General features: G+C 42.8%; 1 protein-coding gene across 1 annotated transcript in view; it reads right to left on the bottom strand.

Annotated features, from left to right (window-relative positions):
• CHAT (choline O-acetyltransferase) overlaps positions 1-23,374 on the bottom strand; it is a 79,934-nt gene that overhangs the window by 30,165 nt on the left and 26,395 nt on the right. The window contains exons 5-11 of the mRNA XM_053305776.1: positions 22,051-22,104; positions 18,441-18,621; positions 14,858-15,035; positions 13,317-13,486; positions 9,412-9,512; positions 7,814-7,942; positions 3,887-4,009 (exon numbers count right to left, since the gene is read on the bottom strand). Coding sequence (XP_053161751.1) covers positions 3,887-4,009; positions 7,814-7,942; positions 9,412-9,512; positions 13,317-13,486; positions 14,858-15,035; positions 18,441-18,621; positions 22,051-22,104 — 936 coding nt within the window. The remainder of the gene's footprint in view (positions 1-3,886; positions 4,010-7,813; positions 7,943-9,411; positions 9,513-13,316; positions 13,487-14,857; positions 15,036-18,440; positions 18,622-22,050; positions 22,105-23,374) is intronic.

Here is a 23,374-nt window from a genome sequence, read left to right as displayed (position 1 = left end):
ATCTCCATGTACAAAAGCAGTATATTTCTAAATAGAAATATTTAGAAATAGAATATTTAGTCTATTTCTAAATAGAAAGATTTAGAAACAGACTAAATATCCCTACCCTATAATCTCTTGCATACTGATGGGATATCACAATCTCTTGGTGGAATTGGGGCTTATGGGATATTTCTCCTCACAAAGGCTAAAATGGGGGTAGGGACAGATTTTATATGATTGTATAAGAAAGCCCTGAAAATACAAGTTTAGCTGGTGAAAGAGCAGCAGGCAGAACTATGTATGGGAACGTGAGCACGTAGCTCCCTTTCTTTTAAATGCTGCCCTCTGCTTTTTAAGGGAGGGGCTTTAGCCCCGTGGAAGAGCACATGCTTGGCATGCAGAAGCCCCAGGTTCCATCCCTTCTTGGCATCTTCAGGGAGGACTGGGAAAAGGCTTCACTAGAAATCCTGGAGAGCCACTGCCAGTCACTGTAGATAATACTGAGCTAGGTGGACTAATGGTCTGACTTAGTAAAAGGCAGCTTCATATGTTCACATTTTTAAACTAGTAGCAATGACTTTGTAATATAATTTGAAGCCTTTTACTACAGTAAAATCGAATAAATATTTGCACAATATAAGTGGAAAATCAGACATCACCAAGACCTGGCAATGGCTTAAGAATGGCAACTTGAAGAAAGAAACAGAGGGTTTAATACTGGCTGCACAAGAACAGGCACTAAGAACAAATGCAATAAGAGCAAAAGTAGAAAAGTAAACCACAAACAGCAAGTGCCGCCTTTGTAAAGAAGGATATGAAACAGTGGACCACCTAATCAGCTGTTGTAAAAAGATCGCACAGACTGACTACAAACAAAGGCATGACAAGGTAGCAGGGATGATACACTGGAACATCTGCAAAAAATACAAGCTACTTGTAGCCAAAAATTGGTGGGACCATAAAATTGAAAAAGTTGAAGAAAATGAAGATGTAAAAATATTATGGGACTTCCGGCTACAAACAGACAAACATCTGCCACACAATACACCAGATATAACTGTAGTCGAGAAGAAAGAAAAACAAGTGAAAATAATCGACGTAGCAATACCAGGGGATAGCAGAATAGAAGAAAAAGAAATAGAAAAAATCACCAAATACAAAGATCTACAAATTGAAATTGAAAGTCTGTTTCAGAAAAAGACCCAAATAATCCCAGTGGTAATTGGCGCCCTGGGTGCAATTCAAAAAGACCTTGAAGAGCACCTCAACACCACAGGGGCCACAGAAATAACCATCAGCCAATTACAAAAAACAACTTTACTAGGAACAGCCTATATTCTGCAACGATATCTATAATAACAGCAACAACATTGACAATAAAATTCAGCCATCCCAGGTCCTTGGGAAGGACTCGATGTCTGGATAAAACAAACCAGTCAATAACACCTGTCTGACTGTGTAAACAAGAAATAATAATAGTACAGTAAAAATGAACGTGGGTTACAGAGTTGCAGCTGAACACCTTAATTTTGTAGAATGGCTTTTGTTCTCCTCCATCTTCATATGCCCCATTTATTTAATGCTACACTGATAAATGTTGGCTGTCTAATAAAGCTGCTCTTTTACTGGGCTCAGGGGCCTCTAATTTAATTTCCCAGTTAAATTCATGATGCTTTAAGCATGGAATGTTTGCTACCATTCAGAAGCTGATAGCAAAGAAGATTGTCTGCATCCATACTTTAGATTTGTCTGCTAATTAGATCCTATTACTCTTCAGCTTGTTAATGCAGAGTGGGCTCATGGCTAATAGTGGGCGTTTTGTTTTCTTCCCTGCCAGATGCAAACAGTTGCTGCATTACAAATTTTAACAAATAGCATGACAGAAGTGGATGGACTGCTCCTGCCCGCAGTATTGGCTGATGGGTTGGGGGGTGGGCCAAACGATGTGAAGGCAGAGATGGCCTCTGTGTAGAGAATTGGATTTGTCACCAAATCTCTGTATAGTTGCACAGTTCTTTAAAAGACAGCAAGGGTAGGTAAAAAGAAGGAAATGAACCTTCTACCTGCCCACCCTTTCCCCCTAAAACTGCTTTTTAAAAAGCCATTTTTATTTCTGTGAGGTTTTGTGACCTGAATTAACCTTTGTAGGAGATGTATAACTACACGCCTCCCAATTATGAACTGAAAAATGTGGGTAGGAGAAGGGTTCAACCCCCCCCATCACATCCACTAGTGCTACACTAAATTGCCTCCCCCCTCCCAATTTATAGGAATCAGCAGCATGCATTTTGTGTCCTGCCATGCTCCTGCCTTGTTGTGCCCTATACGTTGCAAGGATCAAGCACCAACACATTGGGACATTAAATGAGAAACCTCAAAGCCAAGGGCAAGATTTGATAAAGGCACAGCAAGGATAGAAGGATAGAGATCTAGTTGTGATAACTCATGGCCCTTACAGCCATTGCTCCCCCAGAACCCAATGAAGTCAGGACACACTTAGTTGGAGTAAAATAGGGCCACTTTATTAATATACAGCAGAATAAGACTTGCAACGAGGTACCTAACTAATCAGAGTGCGGGTACTCCTCCCATGTGGGACTGCCTTCTAGGGAGGGTTGTCCCACACCAGGCCAGGTGCTGTGATTCGGTCATATGATTCAGTCAGGCGCTATGTCCTGACCTCTTCTCACCATGAGGCTTTCCCCTGCTGGGTGGGTGGGGGCGACCCACCCCCCAACCCAAGCCACCAAACTCTGTTGGTGAGTCAAGCCACCCCCCCAAGGTGGGAGCCATTCACAGCCCTCCGGGCTGCAAAACCCCCAAAGGGCTATTCCTTGGCCCCCCCCACCCCAAATGGCCCTCCAGCTGAACACCATTAATCTACCTACCCAACACCTGCACTCTCCTGCCACAAAAGTGGGGCAAACCTCTCTTTAGCCCCACTTACCCCACCCTGCTAGTACTTCTTGAATACCTTGTTGCAAGTCCCAGAAGAACAGCTTATTGCCCTGATCAGTCAAATGTACTCCATCCCCCCCCCCCGTACAGTGAAGCGTCCTGAACCCAGATGTCAGGATGCTGGATAACCCTTCCACCCAAGGCAGTGACCGCTCTCCCAATCTCCCTGTTCACCTTCTTGCATGCCCTATTGAAGTACAGTGGGGGCCCTGGCCCCTCCAGCTCAGCCATGGAAGCAGGTTGGACCAGACCAACAACATGTCTGGCCACTGCGTAGCCAAGCCACACAAATATTTGATTCCCTGCAGTATCAAGGCCTTGCCCTGTAGCAAACTGATGTCATTGCCCCCCAGGTGAAGAACTAGCACATGTGGTGCCCCCCGTGCAATGGTGTATTCATCCAAGAGTGGAAGGAAAAAGGAACGACTGATCCGAATGGTGGCAGCTGGGCCACAATTGACTTGCCTCCTTCCCCCGATTGGCCAGTCCTGGCTGTGTGGAGGGGGAGCAAAGATGGTGGCGCCGTGCCTGCTTCAGGTGATGGGGGCACAACCCCACCCCCATCTCATCACGCAGGTGTGGCGGTGGGAACCGGCATTTCACAAATTTTTCCTTCCCCCTCCATTACATCTTACTCCATGTCCTGACATTGTGATACTGCCTTTTTGCCCTTGCCAGCAGCAGACAATGTTATGGCAGCTGGACTCTGACCTTCCTGAGTGTTGAGTGCTCATCAAAAGATCTCACTCCTCTACAAAGCATGAATGTGGGGTCTTTATGTAAAAAAAGAAGGCCTCACACTATGTTTTTGAGAGGCAGTCTACTGATGCCCTTGTGCTCAGGACTCCCTAATCATGGTTACTGTCCTGCTGAGAGGCCTCTAAATTACTATTTAATTGTGCACCTCAAATAATAGCTGATGCTTCTACGATTTGGGTTTACATACCTGTAAAATGCCAGCTGTAGTGCTACTTGGATGTATGCATCTGGGCTCATCTTCTGTTTCTTGATAAACTCCTTTCCATAGTTTTCATATTTGTAAACAAGAAAATCAAGATTCTTCACCATCCTAGAAAATTGGCAAACAATAGAAGTGAAAATGGGAGGTCTTTATGTAATGTTTTTTCGTGTACCTTTCCCTTACCCTGATCTGTATACCAAAGCAACTGGGTTACCCGTGGTGATCTTTGGATCTTAGCCATAACCTCAAATCCCTAGTATTATATGTCTTGCTCAGAGCTGCCATATGATCCTGTTGTGAGCTGAAAAATGCCATTAAAGAGAAGCAGCCTTTGTCGTGGCAGCATGGGAACATGCAAAAAGCTAATACTGAAATTCAAATTGTCTAACCAAATTAGACTATTTCTTGTTTACTGTCACTCTTGTCTATACATTCTCTCCATACACCTTAAGTCTAGACTGAGCCATTGGTCTGCTTAGAGAACGCCATGTGTACAAACAGAGGCTGCTGTTTGCATTTTATGCAAAGATTAAATGTTGTATCCAATTTACTTCCTGTCATGCTTGCAGTCATTATTTATGTGACAGGAACATACTGAGATGTATTAGAGTGCCATGGCAAATTTAGAGGCACAATCCTGTGAGATGCTTAACCCTCACATTTATGCTTCTGTTCCATTTGGTTTAGTAGCTCTCTGGCCCCATGTTATGTTAAAGATAAGCTGCAAATGCAGTCTATGTTTTCAGTTATCTCTGTTCAACAGCTTAGAAGCATGCCTGTAGTTAGAGACTGGTGAAACTGCGGGGTTCCAATTGGAAATGAATTTAGCAGAGCTGGACCTTTTGCCTGAATTTCTGACAGTTCCCAGATTCCCTTTCAGATTTTCATGCTGGAAGTCCCCCCACGGAACGTATTGGGTTTGGGGTGGATCCCCCACTTTATGTGCCCACACACCTCCTAAACCACAATGCTCCAATGTTGTTGTCGTGCCATTCTGGCAGCAGGAAGCATGGGTGCATGCCCAACAATGTCCTCAAAACCTTTTGAATCCACGGCACAACTGAGCAAAATTCCAGTAAGTCCTCATTTGGTTCTGGTGCAGTGCTGCCATGGTTACAGCTGCAGCCCAGTTGCTGCAGCTGTAAATTATGTATAATTTATTTATTTATTATCATTTATTTTATTATTTATTCGATTTGTATATCGCCCTTCCAAAAATGGCTCAGGGCGGTTTACACAGAGAAATAACAAACGAATAAGATGGAACCCTGTCCCCAAAGGGCTCACAGTCTAAAAAGAAACATAAGCTAGACACCAGCAACAGTCACTGGAGGTACTGTGCTGGGGGTGGATAGGGCCAGTTACTCTCCCCCTGCTAAAGAAAGAGAATCACCACATTAAAAGGGGCCTCTTTGCCAAGTTAGCAGGGGTCTCATGCAGAAATTGATGGCATGCCTACTTGTTGCTTCTTTGGATCAAATTACATGTGATGCTAAAATTGTCATCGTTCTTCCATTGTTCTTCTAAATAGGATGCATAAGGGTGTGATCTGGTTTGGGATGATGTATATGGGAAAGAAGGGTTTAACCTTCCCCTCTGTGCTATGGGAAACACCTGTATTGGGCAGCAGCGATATAGGAAGATGCTGGAAGGCATCATCTCATACTGCGCAGGAGATGGCAATGGTAAACCCCTCCTTATTCTACCAAAGACAACCACAGGGCTCTGTGGTTGCCAGGAGTTGACATTGACTCGATGGCACACTTTACCTTTTCCTGTGCTTTGGTCTTGATAAAAATCACCCTTCCCTGGAGGTACCACTTGCCCAGGGCAGAAAACTGCTCTTGGCACTAATAGGAGCTTTCCTGGGACAAATAGGAGATTAGGTGGGCTGGGGGTGATTGTGTTGGGGAAATATTGCAGGGAGATTAGACTACCCACATTAATACCAGTCCAGTTCAGGCTGCTCCCTCTGTGGTTGCTGTTTTGTTTTGTTTTTTGAAAGAAAGCTGAAAACACAGCAGTGCTTTTAGTTTCAGGTGTAGTTTGACTCTTAGCCCTGCACTCTGTTACCATTTGGTACAGCACCCAAGTTGTGTAACATAAAGGGCATCTTCAGCTTTCCTAGGAATCTGTTGCAATATAGATGGGCAGTGAAATAAATTATTACCAGGTATGTGGCTCATAACATGTAGGACATATTGAAAAAAATGTATGTTCAGTTGTATTTGGGTTCCCCCCCTCACTATACTGCCCTACCTTTTAGCTCTGGGCGGTGCACAACAAGCAAAACAAGGACATAATTAAATCAATTTTGGGTTTCCTTTAAGGCTGTCAGTCAATTAAAGAAACGTTGATTGCTCCTCTGTCTTTCAGCTGCTCAAATGAAAATTTAAATAAGCTTGTATATTAGCCAAACCTCAATATTCCTAAAACTCTAAAGGAAGTGTGAGAATTTACAGTTTAATACACAAAAGCTAGCATTGTTTGAAAGAAGGACCATCTTTATAATATTCTTTTTTATTATCTTAAATTAACAAACCAGAATCAAGGCAACCTCAAAACAGAAACAAGTGTGCTTTTAACTGTAAGCTGTACCTGTTGAATAATGGGAGGGGGTTGTGAAGTTGTGAACCTTAGCTCTTTAGAGCCCCACACACCCTACTCCAACCAGAATCAGAATCACTTTATTTCAGTCATCGACCAGACAAGATAACATCACATGAATACGTTTCAAGATTTGCAAACAATATAACAAAACTTGGCAACCGAATTAGAAATTATAGCATTAAAGTTGGACAGCAAGAAATCAAGATAAAAGTTATAAGTATGGCCAGGAACATTCTTCAAAATTGGTGTGATAAAATGTGTACGAATATCCTTGTAAAAGTCACAAAATAAGATTACATGGGCGGTGGATTCTGTAGCACCTGAGCCGCATAATCCCAAATGCATAATCGTAAAGAGTATGGAATCCCCTTAAACTTCCCCTCTAAAACAGCCATGGGGAGAGCATTAAGTTGAGAGAGAGTTAGGGTGCGCCTAAATTTTGGGATTGATGTTACTTAAGTAGTCAGCAGGTTTCAGATTAAAAAGCTGATTACCCAGTACTCCAACCATTTGTTCCCCTAGTCTGCTGCCACAACCTCCTTCTATTAGGAGGATACTATTAGGAGGACTTGTTTGCCCTGTTAATTCAAGACTCCCCAGATGTATCCCACCCTTGGATATCTGTAATGTGTACAAGTGGTAGGCAAGTGGGAGAGGGGTTTCCTCAGAGTGCTTAGGCAACACCAGCACACTCCAAATCAAAACTTCTTGTTGACTGGATACTAAACAGGAACAGAGAATACAAGGGTCAAAAGGAAAAATGACAGGGAAAGAAAGTAAAAATAAAAGGGTTACATCTACCTCCTAATACTGGATCTAGGTGATGAAGAAAGGTTTTGTGAGAAAGATCCCTAGATCTTCCACACAAAACCTTGCTCCACCTTCTAGGACTTTTTATCCCCCCCCCCATAGGAGATTGTGTTCTCACCCCACTTCAGTCAGGCCACTCACTCAACCAATAGGGAGGGAAGATTTTGTACTAGCTCCTCCCTCTGGGTGCTTGCTAGATGTCAGTCATAGTTGTTAACTTCCCTCCACCCACCAGTCAGAGGAGCTTGCTGCCTCAACCATCCATGACAGTTTTGGAGGGAAACAAATTAACTTTTTAATGGGCAACCAGAAGCTTCCTCTTTGCAGTACCAGTTAATATTTCCCCATACTGATTAAATTAACCCCCACAAAATTTAGTTAATACAATTTTAACTGATTCACCTTTCATTTAAGTTAACGAAAGCTTGGACTCCTAATGTTAAAAAGCAAGCTGGAACTGTAATTATTCTGTGTATATTATTCTGTATCTACCTTTGAAGTTTTTCTGCTGATGATGCCAAGTGTCCCTGAATTTCTGGAGAACATTTCCACCTTAGTCTCCTTGGAGCAGGAAGTTCACTCACTGAATCAGCTCTGACCAATTTCTTTGCACCTTCTTTCCTGTATTTTTTTTTTTTAAAAACAGCTAGTTATAATTAATTAGTTTGTAATGGCTGGAGATCTCAGAAAAGCTTTGTTGACGCTGAACTGGAGCCTGTCAGTGAAGGCCCTATTAGAGCCACTTACAGCTTTACTGCTTCATCTGCCCACCTCTGCTTCTGAATAAATAATACTAAGTAGAGTTGGCACATTTTTTAAAAAGTGAAATTCGAAGCACCTTTCAGGATTTCTCCCAAGGAAACACATCTAAGAATTCTCAAGGGAAGCCAAATTTCTATAAGATAATAAAATTTCTCAGGACTTTCTACACAGCGTTACACTTAGAGTAGTTATTGTTGATTATATCAGGCCCTAATTGGTGGCATCCACTGGTGAAATAAAGCATAAGTCTATTTGCAGGAACAATCAAGCTACCCAACAGACGAGCAAAGCACTGCTCTCACCACCAGTCTGCAAGGTCATTTTACCAACTGTGGAAACTAGAAAGATTTTTTGCTTTGCTGTTACAGGTTGGGAATCCTTTATCTGGACTCCCGAAATCAGGAAAGCTCCAAAATCTGGACACCACGCCGAGAGGGGAAATAAATGCTTATAGCTTCAACCTCTCTCAAACAACCCCCCCCTCAGCCCCCAAATCAATCCCAGCCCCAACTCAGCAGCTAACAGAGTATATACAGTACTGTATAACAAAGCAGCAAAAAGCCCACAACTCACAGAGAGAACATCAAAACAGTTCTGTCTGCAATGGCGGAGCTCTGCGGCCCCGTCTGCAATGGTGGTTGCCTGGTCCCCTCCTCAGCCTCGGCTCCTCTTCCTTTCCCACATGGGCAGGCACATTAAAGGGCACTTGAAGGCAGGGCAGGGGCCAGAGAGGCAAAGCAGCACCCTTTCATGCCCAAGATATCTCATGTGTGAAAATATTCCGAAATCCGGAAAAATCTGAAATCCTCTGGTCCCAAGCAGTCCGAATAAAGGATTCTCGAGCTGTACAAGTGTGCTTGAAAGTTAGACTGTAGAAGCTGTTCTTAAAGATTAATAATTTCATCACCATTACAAAAACCTTTGCTGTTTTCAGTGCCAAGGAAACAAAAAGCCTCAAGAAGGGGTTCAAAAGGGAAACATGCAACATCCTTTTGCAAGCGTCTAATTTTGCCCTGTAAGGACACCACTGTGACACCACTGCCCTGAGCCATTTTTGGAAGAGCAGTATTTAAAAAATAAATAAATAAATAAATAAATAAATTTCTGCAAGGTTTAAAAAAGAAATGTATAAAACACAATCAAATGTTCATTAAAAAATCCATGACATCTGGGCATCAGTGAACATCAAAATGTCACTGAAAGGACCACATAATTCAAACAGCTGAGGACAATAAGGAAGGTCAAAAAGGACACCTTTAACCAAGAAGATGGACACCTTCAAAAACAAAGCCAGCACTTGTAGCTGTAGACCATCGAAGGTGACTTACATGTGCTTAAGCAGATGTTCAATGCACTGTACCAGGACAATTCCGTCAAAAGGGGAATGTTCACACACGGTTCCGCAGACTCCATCTCTTCCCACCACAAACTAAACAGGGAAATATATATTGACAATAACAACGTGTGAATGCAATGTCTTCTACATATGAGAATGATATAGAAATATATCTCTAGCTTTTGTGGGGCTAAGATGAAAAATAGTTTGCAAGCCCCCCAAGGAATCAATGCTGTCCCAGCTCTTCCAGAATTAGAAGAGTCTCTTTTGCTGTGCTTCACCCCAGTGGGTGGTATGGTGGAGGTGGGGGGGTGGGTAGGCATAAGTGCAGGTGCCTGAGTGACTGCCTCTGCCTCTTAGGATACTAGCAAGATGCCCTTTATTGTGACAGATGGAGTGTGTGAAAACTCCTTGGTGAGCAGTGACTGCATCTATATGATCTGTCAGAATCATATTTAAATGCCCCCTTTTGTGATCCCAGGCAATGAGGACCACTTTATTTTGCTTTCAGACAATTTTCTACCAGGAATCCCAGAAGTGGGTTACAATACTGTATCTATGTGGGATGCATAAGTGTTCGTGGGTCTAAATTTTGCTATAAGCAAAACAGTAACATGGGGAGTGAATTTGGATCAAGCTGTAAGAACAATCTACTCACAGAATATTCTGATCCAATCAAGCAAATAATTTTGCAGTCAGTTCTTGCAGATTGTGGAAATCCATGGGCAGCATCCACATTAACACTTTCACATAAGAACATTTCACATGTGCAACAACAATTTTTCCCAGGCCCCATCCCTCTTCTATGACCTAAACATTCCAAAAGTAGGTCCCTGAGAGCTGGGGGACCCTCCGTATACTGGAGACAGCAGAGGGAAGGGTGGAACAGGAGAAACACTGTGCACATGAAACATTCTAATACAAAGGTGGTAGTCTGGGTGCTACCCAGTCTTTTTTTGAAATCATACTGCAGCATAGCAAACAGCTGACACTACTCACTCACCACATACCTCATTCCCCCAAGGCTAGGCCTGCCCAATATATTATCTTTTTCCAGCTGAGTGGAGCATACCACTCATGTCAGGAAGCCTTCCAGAGGCTCCATCAACTTTCTGTTCTTTTTTCTTTTCTTTTAATATTTTTATTTAATAAGAAAATAAAAAGGAATAACATGAATGCATTATCATCTCTTGAACTTCCAGCAGTCAACTTCCTGTTCTTCTTGCTGCCTGTTTGCAATAGCAAAAATGGGGAAGTTGTCAAGCACCTGACAGGCAACTATGCGTTACTGTTGGGTTTTATTTGCCTGGGTGGGTCACAGGCTGTGCAGGTCTGTGCAAGAGTTCAGCTCTTATAAGGCAGATCCTTCACTGGTCGAAAAATACTTGTGTATCTTGAATGTGGATGTGCATCCAGATGCAAAGCATTCGCTGCCATCTGTACTGCAAGATATATTCATGGACATTCCCATCTACTTTGTCTCAGGCTACGAATTCTTCATGACACACGGAAGCCCACAATCCAAAGGAGGATTGCAGATGGAGAATTCCCCCCCCCCCCGCAAATGGCATTCCAAATACTAAATTACTAGCTACAAAAAGAAAGGATATACGCCGAGAGCCTGCTCATAGAATTCTAGCCCTGTACCAGAAATGTCACTTTACCAATCATGTGTGTTAAGCCAAGGGAATTAAAATAGTTGAAATGTTGCATCAGGTATTAATATTAAGGGTGCTATTTCCACAACCTGAGATAAAGAAAAACAGGTTCTTTTTCCTTTTCTTTCCCAGGACGGATCCTTTAAAGCTGCATTTTCTGTTTCAGTTAATTGGATATGGATATACATATTTCTGCCCATTTTGCACTGTAGTCAAATTCTGTTTGCTCTCATAAGTGTGGAGGAAATTATATGTGAGCAAGAAAATTATGTATGGAGGTGGGTGACATTTTGCTACTCCATGCAGAGTCTGACATTGATTTAAAACGTGTGTTGAAGCTGAAGCTTGCTAATGCAAAACCTTTTTGAGACAGAGCAGGGACCAATCAACTGATACTTATTCTCCTCCCTCCTGTTCTGTGGGTTTTTTCTCCTTCTGACCTGCAGGAGAAAAACATCATGGCCAGGCATGATGTGATGTTTGCAGATGTTGAAGAAAGCCAGAGTGGTGTGTGGAGTAGAATCTTGAATGTGACTAGGGCAGGCCTGCTCAAATTAGGCCCCGCAGCTGTTTTGAGATTTCAACTCCTATAATCCTCATTCACAACAGCCAATAGCCAGGGATTATGGGAGTTGTAGGCCAACATCTGCAGGAGGGCCGAAGTTGGGCAGGTCTGGACTAAGGTGTCCTGCACCTAGTTGTGAAACTCAGTGCAGTGGTGCAGAATCAGACCCCCCCCCACCAAGCATCTGAAGAGTCCCGCCCCCATCTTTTACAGAATCTCTCCAAACCTGACAACCCACATCTCCCCCAAAAGTGTCTTTCTCCCCCCCACTTAAGTGAGGGACATCTCCTTAAGTTTTCCCTCTGTCTGCAACCCTGATTCAGTGGCTGAATCAAGGTCAAGTCGGTCACGTTTAACTCACCTAAACCGGTCAAGTTTAACTCACCTAATAGGGTTATTGTGAGAATAAAATGAAGGGAAAGCATGATACAAATTAAATATATAAACAGACCAGAAGTATCAGTCAATGAGAATATGTCTGGGCAGCCAGCATGAAGCTTGATTCTTTCTGGATGGCAACTAGAATAGCTACTCTCAACTGATAATACTTAGCATGTAGAGTGTTCAAATGGTTTCACATGCATAATCTCAATATTCTGCAAACACTATTAAATTGGTCAGTATCATTATCTCCATCCCACATACAAATGAGGGACTGAGGCTGACATTACTGGGCTGCTCATAAAGTTGTTGCTTCAGGCAGTGGATGGGTGGGAGGAGGGGAAACCCACCCCACCAGCCCTAGCTGACTGCCTTCCATCTGGTGCTCCTGCTTACCCCAGGAAGCCCAATGGTGCATTGTTGCTGCTCACCACCACCGACTTCCTTCTCTTCCTCCTGTTCTCACTATTTTAAAAAGAGGAGAAGGGAGTCAAAAGAGAAATTATAGAGGAGAAGAGAATGTAGGCTAGAGTGTCACACTCTTTCCTCTCCTCTCCTCCACACTTCCTCTTATACTCCTTTCTCTTCCTTTTAAATCTGAAGGAGTGGAAGGAAGAGAAAGAGGTTGGTGGCAACAGCGCTGATGTGCTGTTGGGTAAGAGGGGGCATGTTAGTGAGCCATTTGGTGTAGCAAGGAGCCCCACAAAGTGAAAACACCTTGTTGCAATGCCTGAAGCACCAGGGCAGGGTCAGTGTATGGACTGTCCTTGAAGTGAGAGATAGTGATCTGTCTAAATCTAATTTAGAAAATTCAGGGCAGAAGGGTTCGCAGCTCAGTCTCTTAGGCAATAGCTTGAAAACCCAGTATCTTTCAGAGTTCTGCTACAGGGAAATGCCAGAAGGATTTTACTTCAGTTACTCTAATTTTGCCATGATTTGGCAGTCTGCTCTCCTTCTCTGTCTGTCACAGTATGGTGTCATGCCCAAACTAAGGGCAAAGAAGTAAGTGTCACAATAGATTTTGTGACATGCATGTGCTTCACCTCCCTGTTATTACAGATGGATCCTTATAAATCAGATCTGGGGGGAAACCTGATGAGAGGAGAAAACCAAAAACACTAGGCAGCAACAATCGGACAATAACTTCATCTGGATGCGTCATAAAAAGTGAATAAACTAAAGACAGTAATTCCAGAGAAAAGGACTAGTTTGTGGAAGCAATCATAATTAGCCTTTCACCAATGGCCAGTCTTGCAACATGACAGCCCTTGTGCAGTGGCTGTGACTTCTTACCTGCATGGGTTTATCGTACCAACGGTTGGCACCATTTTTGTTGTAGCCTCCCCCATGAAGAAGTTGCAAAGCCATGTTGGTGTCGTTGAGTTCCTCCCCACTTGGGCTATCAAGGCATACTAAGCATATGCTTCTTTCAATCATATCAAGCGAATCTCGGTTAGTAGAATCTGACGATCAAACAATTGGTTTGGTGCAATGAATCATCATCATATTTGTTCCAGAGAATGGTAATATATGTGATTAGACATGCTTTTACTGGGGTGTGCTAAATTTCAAATGCCAGACAGCTTTTTCAAGAGTTATGAAACACGTCCTTTGCTTTAGGAGAAAAAAGAAGAAGCAAACAAAGCCTACTTTTCTCTAAAGTAAAGTCATGTATATCTAAATTTGGAGCATGAGGCAAGCAATGTAATGTAATGATTATAGTATTGTGTTTTGGGCAGGCCCTTTTTACTATTTTCAATTTCTTGAAATTGAAAGAGAAATACTGATGGATTCACTTGCAAAGTATCTGACTCCTGCACATGGCATCGTTTTTACATGTTTCATAAATGAATATAAACATCAAATACAAGGTTTTCACATAGCAGTCATTTCCTGGGAGCAAATTCAGTGTGATTAGTGAATAATCGCCATGTTCTTAGATGGGAATTTTTATAGGCTTGACTTGGAGAAGAAGACTGGTTTACTCTGTATACAGAAGTTCCAGGACTGCATCTAAGAACTTAAGAACAGCCCTGCTGGATCAGGCCCAAGGCCCATCTAGTCCAACATCCTGTTTCACACAGTGGCCCACCAGATGCTGCTGGAAGCCTACAGGCAGGAGTTGAGGGCATGCCCTCCCTCCTCCTGCTGTTACTCCCCTGCAACTGATACTCAGAGGCATCCTACCTTTGAGGCTGGAGGTGGCCTATAGCCCTCCAACTAGTAGCCGATGAAAGACCTCTCCTCCATGAAGTTATCCAAAGCCCTCTTGAAGCCATCCAGGTTGTTGGCTCTCACCACATCTCTATAGCATACTTAGTTTAGTGGTTAATCCAGCCTTGAGAAGGGTTCTACTTGCTAGACAAAAAGTATCCAGAGCGAGGGCCCATAAGGCTGAGGCCATCCAATGTGGCCATCCCACCACAATGAACATTATAGGGGAATGATAGATCCTGGATAATATTTCTTCTTGACTGTGATTTAACTGCATTAAATAAACTTAGCACCCACAGTCTGAAGTGGTACAGCCCAGACATAAATTTACTACCATATTTGCTCTTTGTGGTCGCTACTTTTGATTTCTTTTGTCACACTGGAAACTACCTTTCATACAAAACTGGAACAATATCAACCTCTTGTATGTTTACTTTGAACTCTTTGCATTTTTTGGCTGTGATCTAGGTGTTCTGTATGTTTGACAAGAATCCCTCCCCTGCCACAAATACATTGCATAGATTAGCTTCTGAGCTGAGAGTCAAAGCATCCTTCCAAGCCATGGAGAGTAACGAAAATGGAAGAAAAGGGGAAATACAGTTTTGTTTGCTCTTGCTTGCCTTCTACGAGGATTGTCCGGGCTTCAGCCCATGCTGTCCTTTCATCGGAGGTTAGGAGACCAATTGGGGGCAGTCTTTCTTCTTCATTCTCTGACATTTTGACTATCTTCCGTAACTGAGTGAACAGATCCCCCTCACTGAGACGGCGGAAATTAATGACAACATCTAAAACAAAAAACTGTAAAGAAAGCAACAGCAGTTAGAAAACAAGTCACAGCCAACAAATTGAACATAGGTCCATAGAAAGCTGCCTTACACCCAGTCAGAACATTGGTCTATCTAGCTCAGTATTGCCTACACTGACTGGCAGTGATTTTCCAAGATTTAAGGGAAGGTTCTTTCGCAGATCTACATGGAGATGCCAGGGCTGAGCCTGGGACCTTCTGCATGAATAGCAGATGCACTCCCACTGACCTACGACCCATCCCCCATGTACAGAATTGAACAAGCTAATCAAATATTTTCTTGATTAACTTAGAATGGCTTTGGACTAGAGCAAGTGTGGGGAACCTTGGCCCTCCAGCTGTTTTTGAACTACAACTCCCATCATCCCCAGTGGCTGGGGATGGTGGGAGTTGTAGTTCAAAAACAGCTGGAGGGCCAAGGTTCCCCACCCCTGGACTAGAGCATACGTTCAGCAGAATCTAATGATAAAGCTATTTCTGGACTGTACCATAACCACACTGCAGGGAGAAACTGGGGGTTTACTCCCCCCCAAACCACTCCTTACGTGTAGGAAAATAGCATAGGGAAATAGGGAGAAAGCAGGGAGGTTTTTCCCCCCCTGATCCGGAGTCAAACTGAGACTGAATCCAGATAAGACAGAGGTACTCATTGTGTGGGGTCGGAACTCGAGAAATGATTTTGATCTGCCTGTTCTGGATGGGGTCACATTTCCCCAGAAGGAACAGGTACACAGTCTAGGGGTGCTTCTGGATCCTAGCCTCTCCCTGGTCTCCCAGGTTGAGGCAGTGGCCAGAAGTGCCTTCTATCAGCTTTGGTTGATACGCCAGCTGCGTCCGTTTCTTGAGGTGAACGAGCTCAAAACGGTGGTACATCTGCTGGTAACCTCCATACTGGATTACTGCAATGCATTCTATGTGGGACTGCCCTTGTATGTGGCCTGGAAACTACAGTTGGTCCAGAATGCGGCAGCCAGGTTGGTCTCTGGGTCATCTTGGAGAAACCATATAACTCCTGTATTGAAGGAGCTACACTGGCTGCCGATATGTTTCTGGGCAAAATACAAAGTGTTGGTTATAACCTATAAAGCCCTAAATGGCTTGTGCCTTGGGTATCTAAGAGAAGGTCGTCTTCGTCAGGAACCCCATCGCCCACTGAGATCATCAGGAGAGGTCCATCTGCATTTGCCACCGGCTCGTCTGGTGGCTACTCAGGTACGGGCCTCCTCCACTGCTGCCCTGAGGCTTTGGCATGCGCTCCCTAGTGAAATAAGAGCCTCCACATCTCTGACAGCATTAAAAAAAGTCTTTAAAGATGCATCTGTTCACCCAGGCTTTTAATTAATATTGTTCTAATGGTTTTAATCCTATTTTAAAATATTCTTTCAAAAATTTTAAATTGTTGTAATGTTTTAAAAAATTTTGTTTTTGTTGTAACTAATGTTTTACTTTCTGTTTTTTATTTTGTTGTAACCTGCCCAGAGACGTAGGTTTTGGGTGGTATAAAAATATGTAAATAAATAAATAAATATCAGGAAAACCACTTATTTGATCACTTCTCTGCAGTCTGAAGTGATACAATCCAGGAAAAACTTTACCACTTGTCTCTGGTTCTGCTGAATACACAAAGGAGCTATGCACACGGCCATTCAGGAGGGCAAGAGGGTGGGTGGGTGGGTGGGAGGCTGCAAAACCTTCCCTTCACCCCAGAGAATCCTTCGAACGTTGCTGGGAGTGCGGACCACACTTCTCAAACAATCAGCGCTGCGTGACAGGCAGTGCGGAGCTCTGGAGGCCGGGATGGCACATCCCAGCCTCTGGGTATCCCACAATGCACCATGAGCCAAGTGCAGTGCCCTGGGGGCATCCCTCATCAGACAGGCGCTCTAGGTGCCTGTCTCTGTGTCTCCTCAGGCTGCGTGCAGCCCAGGGAGACACAAGATGTCAGCAGCCAGGTTGAGGGAGCCCTCGCTGGTGAGAGCTTGTAAGAGCTGGGCTTAAAAGTAAGTGCTGGGCTGAAAAATAAGGCTAAGAGCCAGGCTCAAAAATAAGGTTTGGCTGGGCAGGAGCTAGGATCTGCGTGGAAGCAGGCACTCCACATGAACAGCCTAACCCAGGCTAGGCTGCTCATGAGAACAGCCGCCAACTGTCTCTTAGAGGCACTTAAGTTCTGTACAGTGATATATATCGAAAGGAGGATATTCAAGAACCCTTACAATGGAGATTATTTACCACATAATACTGACAACCTTTTATAGATGGAAGTGATAAATGGTTTATTTCCTCCCAAATCTAACAATCTAACATGGTGTAGAGGTATACCCAATTAAATTTCCTTTGGAATTACTTGGAATTTATGTGGATCATTATTTTCTTTTGTTGTTTGTTTAGCTGAAATAAAGGGGGGGAAAGGGAATTACTTAGTGAATTTCCCCCCACATATGCTCTGGGTTTGAGAGTGTGCCCCGCTTTAGGTAGCAATCATGTTTGATTATGTTGATATATTGATGTTTACAAAGCAAATGTGTAAACAATAGATATGCATCCTTAAGCTTCTATGACATGTGGTCGGGAGCCTTGATTGGAACAAAACTTCCTGCCATATGTACACAAATGTTGAAGGATGTTTGCCTGTCATTGACACTTTATGTGCAGCAAACATCAGAATAACACTGATGTAGCTTCAGCAAGCACAAATGGTGCAATAAGTGTATAGCTATGCTGAGGGAAGAAGTATAAATGTTACCAGGTAAAAATGAGTTTCCAACCCGTTCTCTCAATCTCTCTCTTGCAAAACATCAATGTAGGGGAAGGCAGTGTTTGTGGGTGAGGACTGGTTTGTAGGAGAGGACTGCTAACCTTCCCCCCCCCACCAACTCACATGCAACACTTCCCACTGGCCATTTTTCATGTTTTTCCTTCAGCCAGTTTGGACTGGAAATAAGCCTAGCTGGAGGAGGGAAAGTCCTGGGATGAGGAGGCTGCAGAAGAGAATCAGTGGGCCACAGAAGGGGCCCTTAGTTTATTTGTGAAGAAGTGATCCTCATTCACACTAGTGATTATGAGGCCAGAGGCAAGCAGGGAGTGGTAGTTATTGTCATCTTGAACATGCAAACCACAGAACTGGAAGGTGATTGAGTTCAGTGGGTTTTGCATCCAAGTAAGTACACTTCGGATTTCAGTCCTACAGCAGAAGGTTTAGCACATGCACATTCAGAGCCAAAGGGCTTGCTCATCCTTATTACATGGTTGTTTTAGTTGGGAAACAGATTGGCATCCACCATTCCCCCATTTCTTCCAATTTCATTCCTGAGATCTGCTTAGTCCATTCAACAGCAAAATTTATGGGGCTGAATTTTTGAAAGGATTGTGCAAAGAGAACAGAGTTAATATCTACAAACCTGATTATTACAAGCAACTATTATATGTTCTGGTTCTGGCATGATATTGCTTTTCTGGGCCACAAGGGTATCTCTGGTATGTCCTGGAAGACGATAGGAAGAAAAGAGTCCATAGTATTGCTTCATACAGAGAGGATGACCAGACAGCTGTCCACGAGCAAAATCAACAGGTACAGCATGGCTGGAGGGACAGAACAAGAGAGACAAAGCAAGAGAAAAAAAGAGAGAGAGAGAAGTAGACAGAAGGGAAAAGAAATCTAATCCGTCCTTTGCTTTACAATTAGGTTAGATACAACACAAATAGAATCATACAAAAATAAGATTACTATAGAGGGAAATAGATGGATTCCCATACCAAAGCTGAAATACACAATTCTTTACATGTCTGCATAAACTTATTACGCAACTGTATTTACATTAAATGAATGAGTATTGAAAATGCAACAGCTGCGCGTGCAAAGCAAAGAGCAGAGCATACGTTCATTCCTCCCACCCTCATTAATGCTCTCTGTTTGAACTTTTAACAATGCAGCTGAAAATATGGATGCATTTTAATGCACCAGAGGGGTTCTTTATAGGTTCAAGGGCTCTCAGGTGGGGAGGGGGGAGATCTGGGTCTTTTTATACCAAAATAAAAAAATTGGTCTGAATGGTCCAAATGTGAGCTTTTTGCCACCAATATTGAGGTTTTGGAAAACCTGCAAATAACTATTTAAAAATTTGATCACCTGCCTCCCTGGTTGCTTTCATTCTCATTTATGTATACTGCTCCTTATGGAATTTGAAGCCAAGTGTTACCTTTTATGCTTTAGACAAAACATTCACAAAAAACCATTTTAAAAGTCCCATGTGTTGGGCAGGCATGCTGGGTTCAGTCACCAAAATGCAGTCTAGATAGGTAAGGCAAGTGTGGAGAGGGTAGTGGGGCTGGCAGGCCAGGGAACCAAAGAAGAGTTCTCAGGACCTGAAAGTGGAACAGGAATTGGCAGTGAGTTATGGGAGGCCTGTTGCTGACTACAGGTGAGGAGTTCATTTGATTGAATGACTGATCGGTTGATTGAACTTGTTAGCTGCTTTTCATCAAAATGTCTCAAGTTGCACATAGCAGAAAAGAATAAAAACACTTTAAAATATCCACAATTAAAAAGTGGTGCACTTGGCAGTACGAACATTCACTACTGCCAAAAGAAGAGAGGAAATCATAAGTCTGAATGCTAACTTGCATAAAAAACTCTCTGCAAGTAGAATGCAAACACAGCAAATTTGGGAATGGATTCCAAAGAACCTTTATCCCTGATGTGCTGTTTTTTACTTGCCAGCCACGTTTTTACATGGGGGGCCATTTTAAAATGGTATCCCCCACTTGTAGCTCAAAGTGGTATAGTCTACTTCCCACCTCATTCTACTGCAAGTGTACACAAGGAAGAGAAGTTCTAGGGGGACAGGAAATGGCAGGGACCAATCCCAGTGGACAAAGGTGGAGTAAGCTATTTGTGTTCAGGGAAGCCTATGGTTTTCTAAAACATGTAGTTGCTCAAGATACAGGTCTTTAGCTAGCTCCTGGAAGGTTTGTGGTTGGCCACCTGGAACCTGGCATATATGCAGCCATGTTACAGTATCTGATCTCTTTAGCCCAGGAACTCCACACCACAGATATAGCCACATTTTCTTCCGGTCTACGCTTCAGCTGCTCTTTCCCCAAAACAACAGGGTGCATTTTAACTGGACAGGGGACATCACTGAAGTGAGGTCTGAAAAACCAACCTGGCTGCACACAAACTTCATACGCTCCGAATGAAATCAAGCCCTGCCAATCAAGTTAATGGATAATCTGTATATTGTGACTCCAAAGACCAAATGTAAAAGATGTAACTTCTATTTAATGGTGCAAATTTTGTCAAAAGATTGTTTTATGCAGTGCCCTGTTGTGTGAATTTGCCTTTACTCTTCTGAGCCAAGGAGCAGGCACTAGCACAGAGCTGGAGAGGGAGGCAAGCGTGTAGACCCAGCTCTATACCAGACTGGCTCTTCTTGCTATTGCCCAAGCATGCCACAGTCTCCCACTGCCCATGCCACCTGAGACCACAAAGCTCTCAACATAACAGCAGAAAATACAGTGGCAACAAAAACAAAATGCTTTAGAACACAGCAGAAAAAATTACACCACCCAGAGCCAGGCAAACATTTCAGGGGTCCAAAAACACAAATTCAGATACCTTAGCACATCAAAGGCCTTCCAGATTAAACAGGTAGTCAACCTGGACTGAAATGTCAGCAGGGAAGGATCTAAGCAGATCTCCTGGGGCAGGATGTTCTAAAGTGATGACATAGAAACAGAGAATGTCCTGCCTCACGTTGCCATAAGATAAGCCTCAGAAATGGATGGGACCTGCATCAGGGCCTCTCCCAGTGATTTCAGGGAATGGGCAGGTTCATAAGTTAGGAGGTGATCCTTCAGGTACCCTGGTGGTAAGCCTATGTGACAATGTAATTGAATCATGTCAGGGTTTTTTGGTGAACACACACTGGGCTAGATACTGTAAAGATCTTTCAAAGGGAATTATTTTCTTGGTGAAAAAGATGGTGATAAGCACCTACCTATTCAACTAGGAAGAAAGGTCCTTTATCATTAATGTAGGTGTACACAGCTATTTCTTAGAAAACAACCCAGGAATGAGTTAAAAAAGAGATCTCAAACTAGGTAAACAGATCATTTGTGAAACAAATACAGCCAGGCCAATGAGCCAGATTGATGATGAGGATGAATTAGCTGGATGGATTCGAAGCAGCTAGGTTAGGCACATATGTTGTTATGCATAAAGTACTATATGAGCACATAAGACACAGGAATGGTCTGCAAGGTACAAATGGGTTTATCTAGTGCAATTTTACTGGGCTAGCAGTGATGCTGAAGTTAATAAACCTGGAGTTGTACACATGGTTGATAAACTTATTTGATACATGCTAGCTGCAATGGTATGAACAGCTGCTTGGACCACTTATACTGCTAACCTGAGATCCAGTCTCTTTGACCATATCTATAGTACTAGGTTTCAACCAGTTAACCTCTCTTGATTCTTTTGGCTAGCTAGGTTAAGCTCTTAAAAGAGAGGTGCCAAGCTGTGTTTACTCAGAAACTGGGAACTACACTTTACAGATCCACAGAGCCACTATTGTCTTTGATGTATTCTAGGACTGAGCCCTGGCATTGAAAACGGATTCCAGAGCTGATGCTAGTTTACAGGTTCTGGAGCTGACTACTGTGGAGCCCTGCCTCAAATTATACCCAGGGTAGCACTTTGGGCACAGTTTCCAGGAGACTGGAGACAAGTTTAAAACTGGTCTGTTTTGTAGTGTAAATATGCCCATAAATATGCTACTGTCTGATGTAATCTGGTCTTGGACTAGACATTCCTATTTTGATCTCTTTATTCTCTTACTGAAATGCTGGCTCATAGCCAGCCTAAATTACTCATGAACAGTCCTACTGAAATTAATGGGACAAGTTAGGCATGATTAATTTGTCCCACTAATTTCTATGGGACTACTCATGAGTAATGTAGACTGACTGCCATTCACTGATTCTGTTCACAAGAGCCAAATTGCTTACGTGTCCAAGAGAGCTTTGTAATCAAGAACTCCTGAAATGAGATTGGCAGCAAACCTGTAAGTCAAAGATAAAAGTATTAGCATTAATTTCTTGTCATGCCACTCAGCTGTGGTTTTTCTGTTTTTTTATACCATAATAAATATTCCACAATACCACAATTTTTTAATACCACAATAAATATTCTGTTGTGGATGTTTTACCAAGTGGCAACTCCTCTCCCCTCTCCATGGCAGCAGTCATGTCATTACATGGGGCACCATGTCGGGAACTAACAGGAAGGAAACTGGCTGTCAGGTGTAGCTGCCCCATCATGAATGAAAGTCATGTCTGCTGCCATGGTAACCACTCAGCTAGTGGTTGCTGTTTGCTGGCTGGGCCCAATCTTTCCCAGGGGGCCGTGACAGGCATCAGCAGTGACCATTCCAGAGTGCTGAACCCTTGTGTGGACAATGACTTTGGTCCAACAGGCATGGTTACATGTGCACCATGCTAAGCTACTGGGATGTGGCAAATGGTTATTTGTATTCATCTATAATATATTTCTAAATTAAGCAAATCTTTCTGTGAAAACTGAAGCAGGTGATTTCAAAATACACCAAATATAAGGCCTATTGGCCTTTCCCTCATTCTGCTATGATAGTCATAGTCCCCGTGTCTAGGGGGTTGTCATTATTTTTATCCCACCAATGCTGGTTGAACACCATTAAGCTACATGGCAGCATGCAACTGAACATCACAAAACCAATTTCTCAGGTGAAGACTGAATATCAACCATTGTGGATTTACACTAGCCACTTCATGATAGTTGACAGCTATCTTAGTATTGCAGGGGTGTAAGTCTTCTTGAAACCATCTATACTGACATTGGAATTAATACAACCATGCTAAGATTTTACAATATGTCTCAGAATTGAAAGACAAAAATATACTGTTGGATTCAGTTGCAAAGTATCTGACTCCTGCATATGGCATCCTTTTTTCATGTTTCATAAAAACTAATGGAAATCCTCTTTTCAGGTTCATAAACTAATATAAACATCAAATATTATTATTTTATTTATTTTTTATTTATTCGATTTATATACTGCCCTTCCAAAAAAGGCTCGGGGCGGTTAGCTTTAATACAAAGCTTATGCATGACAAACTATATTCAGTTTATTATTTTTAAAAATGTCCCCTTTTCCTACTTTTCTTGGCAACAAATTCAGATATGGGATCATTAAATGACATTTATTGCAGGCATTCTATAGAGAGAATAAGTAATGACAATCTTGACTGCAGCATAGTTGACCATAATTTATTTTTAATCAAAGATAGTTTGAAG

Source organism: Hemicordylus capensis, chromosome 3 (assembly GCF_027244095.1).
Source record: "Hemicordylus capensis ecotype Gifberg chromosome 3, rHemCap1.1.pri, whole genome shotgun sequence".
Lineage (NCBI taxonomy): Eukaryota > Metazoa > Chordata > Lepidosauria > Squamata > Cordylidae > Hemicordylus > Hemicordylus capensis.
Note: the sequence above shows the minus strand (reverse complement) of the source record. Positions and strands in the feature narration are given on the sequence as shown.